Here is a 16,465-nt window from a genome sequence, read left to right on the forward strand (position 1 = left end):
TACGTTTAGTAACCAAAACACTCCAAACCTTTATCAAATCCCTGCTCCCATTCCCAAATAAAATTGCTATCTCCCCGGGAGGCAACGTGCTGCTGCCGTCTGAGCGACTTCCATGCTGCTCTGCGGCCGATCCGCGAGTTGTCAAATTTCGCAAATTCCACGCTGTCGCTCCAGGCCGTCTCGAAACCTTCTTTGTACCGCCAATGCTCATACTTCTCGTTTGGATTTTGCCGGTTCCAGTATTCCTCGTGTGCTTTGAGATTCTCGCCGAGCAGCCTGTCTTTCTCATCGCCAGACGGAATCTGCGGCTCCGAGCTCCGCGACGGAATGCATCCCGACTCCACCATCGGCCTGAACCCCCACTCGCCGCCGTCCCCGTGCTCAAACTTGAATGTCCAGAAGTAGGAACCAAAACCGGCACGTTCCTTGAACAGTCGCGCCTGCTCATTGCCAAAGCGACGCACGCACTCCTGACGGTCGAAATTTCCCTTGCTCCACGACGAATTGTCCAAAACACACGAATACTCGCCAATCATAAAGTCTGCCGGGCCAGACAGATTGGTGAGAACCGATCCGGCCAGATCCTGGATGATCTGGTCCACTCCTTTATTTTTGTCGTCGTCGCTGAAACATCTGTAGACGTGGTGGTCAATAACGATCCCGGGATCCGTGCCGCTCTTAGTGTGGCCGTTCACAAACTTCACCCACTGGTCCGGCCACCAGCCGTCACTGATGACCACGGGGATGTCTGGGTTGACCGACCGGATGGCTTTGATAGCCTCAAAATAATACTTTTTCTGCCCCATGGCCTCGTCAAAATCTGACTCGTTCACAACCTGTAGAGCACACACGTTCTCAAACGAGGCAAGGTCGGAAGCGATAAATTTGACGATCGCAACGGCCTTGTCAACGGCCTTGGAACTGCTCCAGAACCCTGCCTTGTCAAAACGCTCTCCCGAATGGCCTCCTGTATTGGCTCCCTTGGGCAGAGCATGCAGATCGACAACGACAGAAATATTGTAGTTGGCGGCCTTCTGGATGTACTGTTTGTAAATTGTCCAAGCGTTTTGATATACCGCGCCCACAGACTCGAATGACGTGCCGCTGTTGAATTGGCGAGGGTCGACTGCCCAGTAACCGATTGGTAGCCGGACTGACTGCACGCCCTTGGACTTGAGCCAGTCCCAATCGTCGTCCGTGCAGTAGCCAGTCCAATGGGCTTCAAAGAGCTTCCTGGTCTCGTCGATGCCCTTCTGCTGCACATTCATCTTGACAGCGTCGAGCTCGTACTCGGTGTTGCCAAAGAGACTGTCAAACATGTACTTCTCGAGCACAAACACGGAGCCGAAGTTCACGCCAAAGTTCTGACGGTAAAGATAGACCGTTCTGCGGTCAATTTGCGACGGGGTGGCAACCGCCGGAAAGTCTGACGAAAGCTTGTTCTTGAGCTTATCAAACATATTATCGGAAATTCTGTATTATTTATTGCTATATAGGTTTATCGGCCTGAAACTTTCCCACGTGCTCGACGGTCACGTGATCAACATCTTCGTCGGAGCGGCGCGAGGCCTGCGCGGAGAGCAGCAGGGGCCGTTCCGGCGGCTGGCGTCCCGTGACCACGCGGAAGATCTTGACGGCAACGTCGCGGCTCTCCCAGAGCGGATAGAAAATGATGAAGCACGCTGCCAGCAACAGCCAGATCATGATTATCACTATCCACGCACGGAAAAATTTCTTGCTGTAGATGTACTTCTGGCCGTACATTGGCATTGGAATAAGGAAGATGACAATGAAGAAGAACGCCCACGACATGATCTGTGCGATCATCGAGTATCTCTTTAGCTCCTTGGCGGAGTCCTTTTCCGCAACTTCCATTGCCTTTGCTTCCTGCACGGTAGCATCGTCTCCGGCAACGAAGTTTGAGTCCAGCGTGCCGAAATCGTAGTCCTCTTCCAGCGGCCGGATGTAGGAGATGGCCACAATGAAGATTAGCGAGCCAAAGAGCCCCACAAAGTTACCGACAGCGCAAGAGTACTGTTCGCCAAGCGTGTCCTTATTGACGGCTCCGTAGAACGACTTGGCCGAAGAGCACCAGCCGATGATGGCAATAACGGTGGCAAGTGGCGGACCAATGATCACGCTCAGCGGCGTCATTTTTTTCCAGAACAGGGTGAGCACAAAAGCAAACACGCCGGGACCTAGAGCGATCCCGATAAACGTGATGATCCACGAGATGGTGATCCCGATATAGTTGAACACCACGGTGAGCGCGCCCATGGCAATGGCAAAGACCGTCACGCACAGGTGCGACACCCTGATCAGCTGTTTTCCTGACGCGGCCGGGTTGATGTACGCTCTGTAGATGTCGTAGGTGACAACGGACGAGAAGCCGATTAGCTCGGCACTGGTAGCAGACGTGGCTGCGAGCCAGACCATCAGCATGCCGGCAGCGGCTCCGGACCGGCCCAGAATCTGGTACATTCCGTACAGCATCGGGATGCCCTCGCTGACGAGCTCAGCCGGGATCGGGTCAGGGTAAGTTGGCGAGGACGTGTCGTGCATCAATGCGAGTGCAGACAGGGCTGTACACGAGGAGAGCGCGAGCGGGATAATCAGCCAGCATAGGCCGCCGAAAAAATACCCCCACATGCTGCTCCGGGGCGATGCGGCGAGTGCTTTCTGGCTGTAGCTGGGGTCGGTAAAGACGGTGGAAAAGCCGCCCACCACGATGTTCCAGCCGTTGAACAGCGCCGTTTTGTTCGTCCATGTCAGATAGCTGCCTTTGTACCCTGCGGAAGGGTTGGTTTTCGCCGTTTCCTGGAGCAGCTCGTACATCTTGTCGATGGAGCCGATTTTGCTGCTCTGGGTGTACGTGGTGAACAGCGTCACGGCGATGACCACATAAATGATCACGGTGTGTATCCAGTCCGACAAAAATGTCGATTTCAGTCCGCCTGTCACGGTGTACGCCCAAACACCTAGCGGGAGCAGCATGGCAGCTGCCACCACGTGCATGCCGGTGATCACGCTGATGGCCTGGCATCCGCCGAGCAACAGCATTGCCGAGATAATGACGTTGGTGCCCATGCCGTAGAACAGACACACCCAGTGGGCCGCGCGTCCAAAACGCGCCCGCACAATTTCCAGCACCGTGTGTGCTCCCGGGGCCTTGCGTTTAATTTCCAGGGCCACCACGGAAAAAAAAGTTATTTGGATGGTGAACGCAAACGCATACCACGCACCAGGGACCCCGTACTGATAGGTCATTCCAGAACTAGTAAGTACGGTGCCTCGGCCAGGTCCAGGACGATACGACGGCCGAGGCGACAAGGCCGGTCTTGACGTTCCTGGACGCGGTGGTGAAGTGCTCTGAGTCCTGCACCTCGCCGGCGTATTTTTCCAGTGCCTTGGTGATGCCGATCATGAGGGCGGCGAAAACGGCTCCCAGAGCCAGAATGTAGCAGTATCCGTAAGCTTGTTCGAGAATTGGTTGAACCATTGTAGTTTAGTAGCACAAAGGGGGGCCCAATTGGGATTCTTAAATAGCATTCTTGAAGCATTGGTGGTGGCAGATAACAAACCCAATCTTGTGCTCGCTCATTTTGCCTCCGTTATCTCTCGTGCCTGCTCGCTAATCAATTCCGATCTTTCGCGAGCTGGTGGGCTGAGCGGTTTTGGTTTAAGTTTTTGCTATTGTTAGGCCTTATCGATTTCCGGTTGCGGTAATTATTTCGTATCAGGCGGAGCACGATTGCTCCTGCATTGTACGCTCTGCGGCGTGAAGACGGCGTGCCTAACGGCGAGACGAACGGCGAGTCTGTGCGCCGTTTCACGCCGTGATCGTCTTTGCGCAGCGTAGTAGTCGTCTGCTGCCAGAAATAAATATCTATCTCTGCTACTGTACTCAAACATGGGTAGTAAGTACGGCAACCTGGTGGAAACTCTTGTCACCATCGACCTGGAACGACCAGCCTGGGAGCAGGAAGGTCTGCACAACAGATGGCATCCCGACATCCCCTGCTACAAAAAAATGAAACAGAACAAAGCGTACAAAATCGAGTGCTACGACTGGACAGGAGGCCAGGTCGGGAACAACGACTCTGCCGATGACATCAAATATTGCGACCTTACAAAAATCCACTATTTGTCTGGGCCATTTGAGGTGGAAGATGCTGAGAAGGGCGACGTTCTGGTGGTGGAAATCCAGGACGTCCAGCCTCTCGAAAGACAGCCTTGGGGATACTGCGGGATCTTCGCCAAGGAGAACGGAGGCGGATTTCTGGACAAACACTATCCCAAGGCTGCCAAGGCCGTGTTCGACTTCGAGGGCATCCACTGCTCCTCCAGACACATCCCTGGCGTCCGTTTTGCCGGCCTTGTCCATCCAGGAATTATTGGAACCGCTCCGAGCCACGAGATCCTTGCAGAGTGGACCAGAAGAGAGACAGAGCTCGTGGAGTCCAACCCAGACGCCGATTTCGTGATGGCCAACCTGCCAACGGGACAGAATGCCTACGCAGGTGCTTGCGGCTTGGAACTGCAGTCCAAACTGGCACACGGAGGAAGAACCATCCCGGGCCGTCCTGAAAACGGTGGCAACTGCGACATCAAGAACCTGTCGCGCGGGTCCAAGGTGTACCTGCCGGTCAACGTGGACGGGGCCAAGCTGAGTGTCGGAGACCTGCATTTTTCCCAAGGAGATGGCGAGATCTCGTTTTGCGGAGCAATTGAGATGTGCGGGTCCATCACCCTGAAATGCTCTGTTCTTAAAAAAGGCATGTTCAAGCTCAACATGAAAAGTCCCATGTATTTGCCTGGCCCGGTAGAAAATCACTACGGCCCAGGCAGATACCTCACGTTCGAAGGCTTTTCTGTCGACGAAGACGGCAAACAGCTGTGTCTGGACACGACGGTTGCATACAGACAGACATGTCTCAGGGCCATTGAGTATCTCAGAAGATACGGCTACAATGACTACCAGATCTATCTGCTGCTGTCCTGTGCGCCGATCCAGGGCCACATCGCGGGAATTGTTGACGTGCCAAACTCGTGCACCACCATTGGCCTGCCGATGGATATTTTTGAGTTTGATATTTCTCCAGAAAAAGATGTTGTCAAACGCGATCTTGGAAACTGTGCTTTCGCCAACGACGATCTCGAAAAAGGTTTTCCGTTGTACGACGAGCTTCCAAATTTCCTTTTGGAAAATATCACTAAATAGCGTCTTATCGATCAAACGTCAGGTACCAGTAAGATCCTGCCCAGTAGCTGTCGTTCCGCTGGACCACCGCCTTTTTTGCAACCATCCAGTCTAGAACAAGCTTCAGCTCGAACGGCTCGTACAAAGGACTAAACCGCAGACAAAGCAGACGGAACGTCACACCGGGCCGGAAAACTATGCATCGCAAAAGCGAGCACACCGTCTTGAACCAGATCTCCACATTGAGATCCCCATTGAGGTCGATCCAGAGACGTGAGCACGGCGAACCACTTGGAGGAGCCACCGACTTCAGATCTATCGCCGTGTGCATGTCGTGCAAAATAAAATCGCTCTCGAGCTTTGTCTTGTCCTGGCTCTTGGTGGAGTAGTTGTCGATCAGCATTGGCGGGCTCTGGTCGATTCTCGTAACCTTAATTTCTGCCTGGGCCATCATATTTATCAACGGAGCAAAACAGCTATCTGGCGACAACGGAGACAGGATAACGCCCTTGTTGTTCAAAGTGGCCGTTTCCATCATTTCCACAAAACCAGCACACTGGTCGAAAAACGTCCGTGTGAACTTCCAGTCGATCAGAAACATAATTTTCTCGGTTAGGGTGAACTTGATTGGCGAGTCTTCGCCCAAATAAGCAATCACCTTGTCATCCTCCAACTCTGTCAGAGCCTTTGAATAGACATCCTTTTCGGTCGAAGAAAACACCTTTTTGGCTTCTGCAGACGAAAATTTGTCTGGTCCTGTAGCAAACAGGGCCTTGAGCTTGGTCTTTGCTTCCTGGACACCCGTAGGCTCCAGGCTCGGCTCCTCACAAACTAGCGGATACGCAAACATGGCCCGCGCACACTGCTCCTCGCGCTCGATGATAGAAGTGCCTTCTTTGAAAACATCCAGTCCACGCAGATCAGTATCGGGCCGCCACCGTTGCTCCTTGAAGTTCTCAGAGTAGTTGCGGTAAAGAACAACATCGTGAGTATTTTCAAACGAATCTGCATCCACAGACCTCCACAGAGAAATCATCCCGTTCAAGTCGTAGTCCAGCAGCTCCTCCTCGCCAATATCACCATTCGTTATGGCTGACATTAAAATTCTCTCCCACGTCTTCCTGGACAGTTGTAAAGCTCTGATTCCAATTGCACGTTTGTGGCGAGGCCATTGTCGTCTCAAGACTTCAGAAGTGTACTTGTCTTGGAAAAGAGCAGACACCTTTGCCCAATCGATGGTGTTGGCCGGCGACAGTGATTGCGAGATAATGATTGCACGGACTAGCACCATGACGTCCTTGCTGCTCAGACGAGTGTTGTTCCGTGCACGTTTCGTTGGTGCTGTTGAGGCCGACTGTGTCTTCTGACGTGTGGAGACTTTCTTTCTCTTTCTCGATTCCATCAGCGGAGCAAGCAGGTCCTCGTCATTGGAGTTCCGCGGCCGTTTTTTCTTAGATTCGGCTGGCTTTTCTGCTGCGCGAAGACGAGCCTCCACTCTTTTTGCGGTGTCGAGGCCTTTTTTCTGGTTCGACTTGCGAAGCTGAGATAAACGTTGAGACGGCATCTCGAAAAAGTGCGAGTCGTTGGCCTTGAAAACGGGGCGTGTGGGAGCCGAGCTCAGTCGTGGGTTGACGGACCCAGATTTGGAGCTGACAGAATGGGCAATGGCGTCGATATCATCCTGTGACGGCTTGTTTGCCACGGAACAGAGGACAGTGTGTGTAAACGAGCGAATCGAGCTTGGCACCTCTTTTACCGTGATCAGATTCTGTCTTTGTAGCACTGCCGCATCTTTCTTGACAGTCCGGCGGTCAACAAGATAGTTCACATTCAGAGCATCCGAAACCTTCTTCGTGAGGTCCATATTGAGAGCAACGCATTTGCTCTCGTCAATAATATGAAGCAGCACAGAGCGACGTTTGTCAGGGCCGAAATCAATATCAGCATCCAGAGGAGGCTGTGGTACGTACTCCTCCACCTTTGGCACAAACTTGGCGGGACTCTCGATACGCCCCTTGTGCTCATCAAAGTGTCCTCCTTTAATCGTTTTTGGCTGGCCAATCCGCTGTATTTTCTTCGAGACAGCGATCTTCAGCGTGTCATCGATAACCAGCTGCTTTATCTTGCCCTGCTTGGAAACGAGGCTCTTCAAAACGGGCCCCGAGTAGCCAAACCAGCAAAACTTAAATGTTTCGTTTGGGAAGAAAACTAGTGACACGCGCTTTGGGAATGGGTCAATATAGTGGCTAGCACTAATCTCTGCTATGGTCTGCGTATTCTCTTCTGTTTTTGCAAACTCTAGCCGCGGTTCCTCAACTTGCTGGCCCTGTCTTTTCAGGTATTCAGACTGGATCATATGACAATAATAACGGGCCTTCCCCTCCTGATGCAAATAGCGTATCACGGCATTGGGTTCAGAAACAGGGGTGTCAAAAACGTACGAGCCAATGTAGTTGCCGAACGACTTCACAGAGAGGTTCCCGGTGATACATGTGTTGAGTTTTTTAGTGGAGATTCCTGGATTGCCTTTAACAGTGTCGAAAATCTGGTTTTGAAGAGGAAAGAACGGATTGTATGTTGGAACTTCGTCTGTGTTGCTCTCAAAAACCGAGCCAAAGAGCTCGTCCTGATCGTCCTCGCGGTCCTGGCTCAGCGAAGCCAGCTCAGATTTCAGTTCCTGGCGTGCAGCCGGTGTCTTTGGAAGCTCTTTGAGAAACTGCAGTCCCACAAACTTGCGTCCCGACGACTCGTGCTCGACGTTTATTTTGCACGCGTAGCCAAGCACCACGAGGTTGCGGATGGCCTTGGCCAGCATTCTGCGTTCTTTCTTCGAGGTCAGACGCAGCTCGCGTGCCAGGTCCGACGGAACACGAACCCCGTTTGGCGCATCCTGCAGCGACTTCATCACAACGCCCATGAGCTCAAAACTGGTTCGCAGATTTGCAAATGAAAACTGTTTCTCGTACTTGGTGCTCACAATGACATACGAATTGGCAGAGTCAATGACTGCCGGAAACTTTTTCACCACGCCAAGGTCTTCCAAAGTCTGCAACCGGGACGTCAAACTGCGACGGTCCTGGCCAGACTGTCTGATCAGTTCCATGGAAGTGATTCCAGCTTCTTTAGCTTTTGTAATGTATCGCAATAATTCGTACGGAAAATAACCCAGGTTATTATTTTCTTTCTTGACCCCTAGCAGAAACAAAGACTGTCTATCATCAGTAACGCCGATACGGAGTTTATCCTCGCCATACTTTTCCACAAGGTCCACCAGACTCGTGTTCTTGTCAACTGTCTCTGTTTTGTAGGTTGTTTTGCCGCTTTTTTCCTTCGTGGTGGAAATAATAATATACACCAGGAGATCGTTCTCCTGCACGAGCCAGCTCCAGACAAGAGTCTTTTCAAACGCTCCGAACCGTGGAAACTTGCCCCTGATCTCCTCCCAGACCTCAGAAACGCTCAATCCCGTCTCCTCAACACAGAGACGGTCTAAAACGTCGTCCACAACCTTATCTGGGGAAGTGACAGACATGTAAATAAAAAAATATTATTTTGTACATTTATCAATTACTGTTATCGAGAAGAACAATGGTCATTAATTGTGCCAATTAATTTATTAGACAAAATGCCTACCCATTCTGTCTGGTGCATCATCTATTAGAAACTGCCAGATTTGTTCAACCAGTATTCTCGTCTAGCTGTCTTGTCCAGCTTCGAAGTGCTGGGCTTTTCTTGCTCGCTGTCGCTCGCAGCACCATTCGAGGAAACTTCGCTTTCCCGATCATTCAGCCCCATCAATTCGTCAATGTTCTTGTTGCTCTCTGGCTGCTTGCTCTGAGACTTTTCGTACAGTTGCTCCAGATGCTTCTCGTATTCAGATTCCGACTCGGACTCTGATATTATCGTGTACTGCTCGCTCGGGAGCGGCGGCAGCGAAGTCGCGCGACTGGATTCTCCGCTCACAAACGCAAGTGCCTCGTTCTGTACAAGCTCACGGGCATCCTCGAAATCTCGCTGTTTTCCTTTGTATTTGATAATATCTCCCAAAACAGACTGTCCCAGTCTTTCTTTGTAGGTGGCCTGGTTCATCTCATAGCACTTGTTCACCAGCAGCTCAAAAGCTCCACCAAACGACCGCTTAATATCTCGCAGATTGAATGTGCCTCGTGAGATGTTGTTGCCCGGATCGTGCGGGTCTTGAATAGCCAAAGTGAACGGGTTTCTGTTCTGAAATGCTGGATTTGAGTCCTTTGGAACATAGTATGGGTCTCCGTCCTCATCAAACGCGATCGCTGTGTTGTCGTATCCGAAATTATAGCCGTACAGCTCGAAAAACTCGATAAGAAGCACACCCAAATTTTCGAGAGGATCTATCGATTTGGTGGCCACCCTCGGATGCAGTTTCAAAAAAGACCTCACCAGACATATCGTCGCAAAACCACCAAGACCCCCGGTATGCACAATGTTCAGTTTCCGCACAGACAAAAACTGTTTCACTATTAGCACAAGCTCGCGGAGACCTGGAGTGTCTTTGAGCCATGAAATAATAAGCTCTGCCGCCTTGATACCGTTGGTCCTCTCAAAGGAGATATCAATGTGAATCTTGGTGGCAGGGTCCACGAACTTGATGATGGGAACCTTGGCCTTGGCAATGGCCTCCACATTAACTCCCAGTCTGTGGTTTCTTATATAAGATGAGAGCTGGTACAGAGACGATCGATTGTCGTATTTGTTGTTGCGGGCCTTGGAAACTACCACCATATCGATATCGGATCCCGGCAGATACAGGTCAGTAGCAAACGACCCGAAACAATGCACCTCCGCGTCGGGCCACATCCCCGTGATGCAGTCGCGAAGTTTTCCCACGGTATTATTACGGGCCTTGATTTCTTCCGCGGACGGAGAAATATACTTGATGAAATCCTTGATCTCCATCGTCAGCCAGTCGCTGATCTCTATCTGTCGCGAGTGGTCATTATTGCGGATCCATGGATATTTGGGATTAAAATTCCCGGTCTTGTAGTCGGCCGACTTTGTATGGTACACGGTTTCGTCGTTACTCAGATATTCGTTTTCGCTATCGGAGATTTTGGGCGACCCCTGTTGGTCGAACTCTTCGTTTTCGTCTCCTGACGAGGTCTCAAACCCGATGAAGTCCTGGTTCTCGAGCATGGCATCTCTAGGAGCAGAATCTGCTGAATCTTCTTGTTCGAGCGGTTTCTGTTTTTTGGCCGGAGGCTCTTCATTTTCGCTTTCGCTGGACGACGATACCATTACCACTTCGTCGCCAGCATCCTCCAGTTTCTCGTACGAGTTTTCGGCCCGCACAAACCGAGCTTTCGAAGGCCCCAGTTTTCGCTTGGACATATATTTAAATTTTTTTTTTGAGAAAAAATATGGGGGCTACAAGTCCCTAGAGGAGGGACGGGGACGCAAGGTCGAATGTGTCAGGAGTCGCTTGCCTGGTCATTGGACGGTGTAACTAATGTCACTGGAGGGAGAAGTATGCTATTCCATTATCAAAAGTCCTCAGCGCATCTTCTCCATCCTACCCATTCGGCACTGCTAGATAATAATTAGTACGTATTTTTCATAAATTATTTTTTATTTCAGTGGCAAACATGGCGGACAGATACTCGTTTTCGTTGACCACGTTTTCGCCAAGGTAAGTTGCACTGGCTGGCACCACTAACATGTCAGCGGAAAGCTAAAGCAAATTGAGCACGCATTGGCGGCAGTCAAGCAGGGAGTCACGTCTCTGGGCATCAAGGCCACGAACGGCATTGTGCTGGCCACAGAGCGCAAATCGACGTCTGTGCTGGTCCAGGCGGACTTTGTCGACAAGATTGTGCATGTCACGCCGGATATTGGCATGACGTACGCGGGAATGGGTCCCGACTTCAGAGTTCTCACAGACAAGTCCAGAAAAGTGTCGCACACAAACTACAAGAGAATATATAACGAATACCCACCAACCAAGATCCTTGTGTCGGAGGTGGCGAAGGTCATGCAGGATGCCACCCAGAGCGCTGGTGTGCGTCCCTACGGCGTCTCGCTGTTACTGGGAGGCTACGACGAGAACAGCGGGTTCATGTTGTACCAGGTGGATCCTTCAGGGTCGTACTTCCCATGGAAGGCCACGGCCATTGGCAAGGGTTCGAACGCAGCCAAGACATTTTTGGAGAAACGGTGGAACGAGGAGCTGGAGCTCGAAGACGCCATCCACATTGCGCTGCTGACACTGAAGGAGAGCATCGAGGGCGAGATGAACGGCGACACCGTCGAGATCGCCGTGATTGGCGCGGAGAACGACGACCAGCTGGGTTTCCAGGGAGCGGCTGGTGTGCACGGCCCCAGATTCAGAAAGCTGTCGCCAAAAGAAATCAACGATAGATTGGAAACTTTGTAGTGAATAATAGTATATTGGCCCAGTAATTTTACTGTTTTATTTTCTTTGCAATGTCCAATTACGCTGAAGGTTTTATAGATTTCGTCAACGCCTCGCCAACTCCGTATCACGTGGTGGATACTGTGAAGAAGCAGCTTCAACAGGCCGGCTTTGAGGAGTTGTCTGAGCGTAACAATTGGGACGGACGCATCGAGAGGGGATCCAAATACTATGTGACCAGAAACGGCTCCTCAATTATTGCCTTCACGATAGGTGGCTCGTACCGCCCGGGAAATGGTGTTTCCATTGTTGGGGGCCACACGGACTCGCCAGTTCTGCGCATCAAGCCGATTTCTGACCAAAGAAAAGAGGGCTACATCCAAGTTGGTGTTGAGACGTACGGTGGTGGAATTTGGCACACCTGGTTCGACAGAGACCTGAGTGTTGCAGGTCGCGTTTTTGTGAATGAAAATGGCAAGTACGTGTCGAAACTGGTCAAGATTTATAAGCCGATCTTGAGAATTCCCACTCTTGCTATTCATCTCACCAAAGAGAGATACACCAAGTTCGAGTTCAACAAAGAGACACAATTCAAGCCTATTGCCGGGCAGTACCAGGAACAGTCCAAGGATGCGGCCGGCTGTTGCGGAGGCGAGCAGCTCAGCGAAGACGAATACCAATCGCTAAAAAGCGTTGTCCAGAGACACAGCAAGGAGCTGCTGGATCTGATTGCGGCAGACCTGTCTGTGGACGTGGCGCAGATCGAGGACTTTGAGTTGATACTCTACGACACACAGCGGTCGACGATAGGTGGCCTCAACGACGAGTTCATCTTCAGCCCGCGTCTCGATAACCAAGTCACGTGCTACTGTGCTACTCAGGGGCTCATCAACTCTGTCCAGAGTCTGGGCAGCCAGGAAGGAATTCAGATGATCTCGCTGTTCGACCACGAGGAGATCGGCTCGTTGTCGGCTCAGGGCGCCGACTCGTCGTTTTTGCCCAACATTCTGGAGAGACTGACCAGACTGACCAGACTGACTAACGACGGGAACGAATACGGCCTGAACAACATTTCGTCCTCATATTTCCTGGAGACGATGGCAAAGTCGTTTATTTTGTCGTCGGACATGGCTCACGGCGTGCATCCAAATTACACAGAGAACTACGAGAGCCTCAACAAGCCTCAGCTCAACAAGGGCCCGGTGATCAAGGTCAACGCGAACCAGCGGTATGTGACGAACTCACCGGGAATTGTGCTGTTGAAGAAGGTTGCCGATCTTGCAAAGGTGCCATTGCAGCTGTTTGTCGTGAGAAACGACTCTCCGTGCGGGTCGACCATCGGCCCTATGGTGAGCGCCAAGCTCGGAGTGCGGACGCTAGACCTGGGCAACCCGCAGCTGAGTATGCATTCGATCCGTGAGACGTGCGGTTCGCACGACGTTGAGAAGCTCGTGTTGCTGTTTGAGAGCTTTTTTGAGCACTTTTATGATCTCGAGCAGAGAATAGACGTGAATTAAATCAATAGAAAAAAATATTTTAAATATTATGAGGACCAGTGTAGTTATCGTTCAGCTGGTTTGGGCGGCGCTGTGTTTGGCGAAAAACACGTTTCCGGCGCTCATCGCGTCCAGCAAGCTGATCCCGGGGCTCAGGCCCGCGCTGCCGCACAGCGAGCAGCTGCCGTTTGATCTGGGCGAGGCCACGTCTACCATCTACCGCGTGCTGGAACAGTGCACTTCGGACGCCTACATATTGATCAACCTGCCTGGGCTGCGTGTGGACGATTTCCACCACTTTGAGCGGTTCAGACATTTGCGGGAACAGCTGTCGCAGGCGAGCACGGTAGTCACCTTCCCCAATGTTCTTGTGGACGACGAGAAACTGGCAATGGACGATTTTGTGCGGTTTTTGCGCATCCATTGCAACACCTTAACCTACGACGTGGTGAAGGAAGACGCTGCCGAGGTGCCGAAGTACCTGGACACCCGGACGAGGACCATCAACGTCCAGCTGGGCGGTCTGTCCGACGAGATGAGCAAGACAGAACGCCTCGAGAAGCTGGACGAGTACAACGAGCTGCTGCGCGAGATCATGCGTAAGCTGCCCACGCCGCGCTACACTATCCTTTTTTCCACAAACACAACGACTCCATATGAGGAAAAAGAGTACAAGGTGATCTATCCGGAAGACGTTCCTGAGGACCCCAAAGACCTGACTGTGAGGGACAGATGTCTTGCGAAAACGGCCTCCAACATGATTTTCCCCGACATCACCGTCTTCGACAAGACGCGGTACCTGGAAATCGAGCGCAACAAGCATGGCGAGCGCGACGATTACAGCTCGCATCCGGACGGCCTTTGGGCTAAAGACCTTTTGGAAGAGGATGACACGTGGCTGGCCAAGAAGACCAAGACGATCAAGAAGGAGAAATCGCTGTACCGCTTCAGCGAGGACCAGAGCGAGTCGCCTGCGGTGTTCGACCGCGAGTTTCTGATCGACAACGGGCCGGTGATCGTGGGGGGGCTGTTTGTGGTCGTGACGCTGTTTGCGCTCGACATTCTGCGCGGTATCGCGCGCCAGGTGGCGGGGCTGATCCGGGGGAAGAAACTAAAGAGGGAGTGACAGAAGGAGATGCATGGCAGGAAAGTAAATGGGCAGGAAAAATTAAATATTCACGATAAATAAATAAATAAGAAAAATAAATAGTTGATGTTTTTCCAACAGATCCGCCGGTACTCGGTGCAGGTCGCCGCGGAGATCGTCAATTGCGTGCGTGAGGGCGGCCCCGTGGTGGCTCTAGAGAGCACAATCATCTCGCACGGCCTGCCGTATCCTGCGAACCTTGAGATGGCCCAGAGCGTCGAACAGCTCGTCCGAGCCCACGGCGCAGTTCCGGCGACGGTTGGGTTTGTGAACGGCGTGGCAAAGGTGGGGCTATCGCAAGCCGATCTTGAGGCCATGGCCCGGCCAGGAGAGAAGTACAAAGTGTCCCGCAGAGACATTCCCTACGTGATGGCTCGGCAGCTTACTGGCGGAACGACGATCGCTGCGACGATGATTCTTGCCCATCGCGCGGGAATCGACGTGTTTGCCACAGGAGGACTTGGCGGTGTGTCGCGGCCGTTCGAATTGATGGACGTGAGCGCCGATTTGGACGAGCTTTCAAAAACCCCCGTTGCCGTGGTCTGTTCCGGACCCAAATCGATTCTGGACGTTGCGCGCACGATGGAGTATCTGGAGACCAAGGGCGTGCCCGTGGCCACTCTGGGAGATGGTCAGAAGACCATGAACGTGCCAGGATTTTACACTAGAGACTCCGGCGTGGCTTCTCCGTTTGTTCTGGGGAACACACTGGAGGCCGCACGGCTGGTGCACAGCGGCAAGGACGCGATGCGGCTGGAGAACGGCTACGTATTCTGCGTGCCGCCGCCGGCAGATATCGCACTTCCGGCAGAATACATCAATCGGGTCATTGCACAGACGCAGCAGGAGGCAGAACAACTTGGTGTTTCGGGCAAGCAGCTGACGCCGTTTATGCTCGGCCGCATCAACGAGAAGACGGACGGGCTGAGCGTGAAGTGTAACATTGAGTTTGTGCGCAACAACGCAGTTGTGGGGTCGAAAATCGCCGCCGAGCTTGCGCAGCTGCGCAGCTCGTTTCAGCCAGTTCACCAGTCTACCAGGAATCCTGCTCCACAGCCTGTCCAGGAAACGGCTCAAAAGCCTGCCAGAGCGGTTGTCGTCGGGTCTGTAGCGCTGGACTCCACCAGCACGGTCAGCACCGTCAATTTCCACGACTCGTGTCCCGGCAAAACAGAGTACTCTGTTGGCGGGGTGGGCTTCAACGTGGCTCTTGCGGCCGCGGCCGTTGGCGGACCACAGCACGTGGCGCTGGTCTCTGGCCTGAACCAAGCAGACTTCGCCGGCAAAACGGTCATGGCTGCTTTTGCCGAATGCGGTCTCAGAACAGACGGGCTCATCGACCTTGCCGGCCGCACCGCGCAGTACACCTCAGTCCACGACCACCGTGGCGAACTTGTCATTGCGTGTGCGGACATGGCCATTGTGGAGCAGCTTGCTCCGCAGCATGTCGTGGCGAAGCTCGAGCAGCTGGACCCGAACTACGTGCTCATGGACACCAACGTGTCGGAGGCAGTGATGGACGCGGTTTTCGATAGCTGCAACGGCACGACGCGGGTGGTAGTTGAGCCCACGAGCGGAGCAAAGGCTCGGAAACTTGCACAAACCACAAAGCTGGGCTGTTTCCCTGATAATCGAGTCCATCTGATCACTCCGACGGTTTTGGAGCTGGAATCGCTCTACGACGCTTTCTACGCTGCCGGCCGGTTCGAAGCGGTCTCGTCGTGGTTCAACGTTCTGGACTCGCTCAACATCAACTCTGCGCTGCGGAACAGGCTCGAGAAACAGCCGATGGCCAGAAAATACCTCGAGAAAGGCGTGCTCCAGCAGGCGTTCCAGCTGCTACCATACTTCCCTGCTATTTTGGTGAAGGACGGGTGCAACGGCGTTGTGCTGGTGGAAATCGTGGGGTCGGAGACGGCAGAGGACGCGCAGTCTGCCGCGTTCAGCGTGCTCCACCGCGGCCGCAACGGACTCGGCCTGCTCGTGAGCCACTACCCTGCGCAAAAAATAGAGGAAAAATCCATAAAAAGCGTCACCGGCGCAGGCGACAGCCTGGCGGGATATTTGCTCGCCAGACTCGCGCAAACACGCGGACTGCCTTTTGCAGCAGAGCGCGGTGCTCTCGTGGATGGCGCTCAGCGCGCCGCCGTCGCAAGCTTGCAGACCACCCAGGCTGTGAACTACGGAGCCCTGGCGAGAGCGATTACGTAAGCACACGAGTCAATAAATACAGT

The 16,465-nt window shown here is 52.8% G+C and overlaps 9 protein-coding genes across 9 annotated transcripts; 5 read left to right on the forward strand and 4 right to left on the reverse strand.

Moving 5' to 3' along the window:
• Positions 1-5: 5 nt before the first annotated feature.
• On the reverse strand, positions 6-1,460 carry HPODL_01008 (uncharacterized protein; the record flags this gene model as incomplete). Its single annotated transcript, XM_014079456.1, has 1 exon — positions 6-1,460. The coding sequence occupies one exon, from the start codon at positions 1,458-1,460 to the stop codon at positions 6-8; it is 1,455 nt and encodes a 484-aa protein (XP_013934931.1).
• Positions 1,461-1,488: 28 nt separating this feature from the next.
• On the reverse strand, positions 1,489-3,267 carry HPODL_01009 (urea active transporter 3; the record flags this gene model as incomplete). Its single annotated transcript, XM_014079457.1, has 1 exon — positions 1,489-3,267. The coding sequence occupies one exon, from the start codon at positions 3,265-3,267 to the stop codon at positions 1,489-1,491; it is 1,779 nt and encodes a 592-aa protein (XP_013934932.1).
• Positions 3,268-3,910: 643 nt separating this feature from the next.
• Positions 3,911-5,221, forward strand: HPODL_01010 (putative formamidase; the record flags this gene model as incomplete). Its single annotated transcript, XM_014079458.1, has 1 exon — positions 3,911-5,221. One exon carries the CDS (start codon positions 3,911-3,913, stop codon positions 5,219-5,221), a length of 1,311 nt encoding a protein of 436 aa, XP_013934933.1.
• Positions 5,222-5,225: 4 nt separating this feature from the next.
• Positions 5,226-8,732, reverse strand: HPODL_01011 (uncharacterized protein; the record flags this gene model as incomplete). Its single annotated transcript, XM_014079459.1, has 1 exon — positions 5,226-8,732. One exon carries the CDS (start codon positions 8,730-8,732, stop codon positions 5,226-5,228), a length of 3,507 nt encoding a protein of 1,168 aa, XP_013934934.1.
• A 125-nt stretch (positions 8,733-8,857) lies between these two features.
• On the reverse strand, positions 8,858-10,567 carry HPODL_01012 (Poly(A) RNA polymerase protein 1; the record flags this gene model as incomplete). The annotated part of the gene is made up of 1 exon (XM_014079460.1): positions 8,858-10,567. One exon carries the CDS (start codon positions 10,565-10,567, stop codon positions 8,858-8,860), a length of 1,710 nt encoding a protein of 569 aa, XP_013934935.1.
• A 254-nt stretch (positions 10,568-10,821) lies between these two features.
• On the forward strand, positions 10,822-11,609 carry HPODL_01013 (Proteasome subunit alpha type-2; the record flags this gene model as incomplete). Its single annotated transcript, XM_014079461.1, has 2 exons — positions 10,822-10,865; positions 10,901-11,609. 2 exons carry the CDS (start codon positions 10,822-10,824, stop codon positions 11,607-11,609), a joined length of 753 nt encoding a protein of 250 aa, XP_013934936.1.
• Positions 11,610-11,659: 50 nt separating this feature from the next.
• Positions 11,660-13,105, forward strand: HPODL_01014 (Aspartyl aminopeptidase 4; the record flags this gene model as incomplete). Its single annotated transcript, XM_014079462.1, has 1 exon — positions 11,660-13,105. One exon carries the CDS (start codon positions 11,660-11,662, stop codon positions 13,103-13,105), a length of 1,446 nt encoding a protein of 481 aa, XP_013934937.1.
• A 28-nt stretch (positions 13,106-13,133) lies between these two features.
• HPODL_01015 (Protein BIG1) lies at positions 13,134-14,210 on the forward strand (the record flags this gene model as incomplete). The annotated part of the gene is made up of 1 exon (XM_014079463.1): positions 13,134-14,210. The coding sequence occupies one exon, from the start codon at positions 13,134-13,136 to the stop codon at positions 14,208-14,210; it is 1,077 nt and encodes a 358-aa protein (XP_013934938.1).
• An 87-nt stretch (positions 14,211-14,297) lies between these two features.
• Positions 14,298-16,442, forward strand: HPODL_01016 (uncharacterized protein; the record flags this gene model as incomplete). Its single annotated transcript, XM_014079464.1, has 1 exon — positions 14,298-16,442. One exon carries the CDS (start codon positions 14,298-14,300, stop codon positions 16,440-16,442), a length of 2,145 nt encoding a protein of 714 aa, XP_013934939.1.
• Between the last annotated feature and the right edge of the window lie 23 nt (positions 16,443-16,465).

Source organism: Ogataea parapolymorpha, chromosome IV, assembly GCF_000187245.1.
Source record: "Ogataea parapolymorpha DL-1 chromosome IV, whole genome shotgun sequence".
In the NCBI taxonomy this organism is placed as follows: Eukaryota; Fungi; Ascomycota; class Pichiomycetes; order Pichiales; family Pichiaceae; genus Ogataea; species Ogataea parapolymorpha.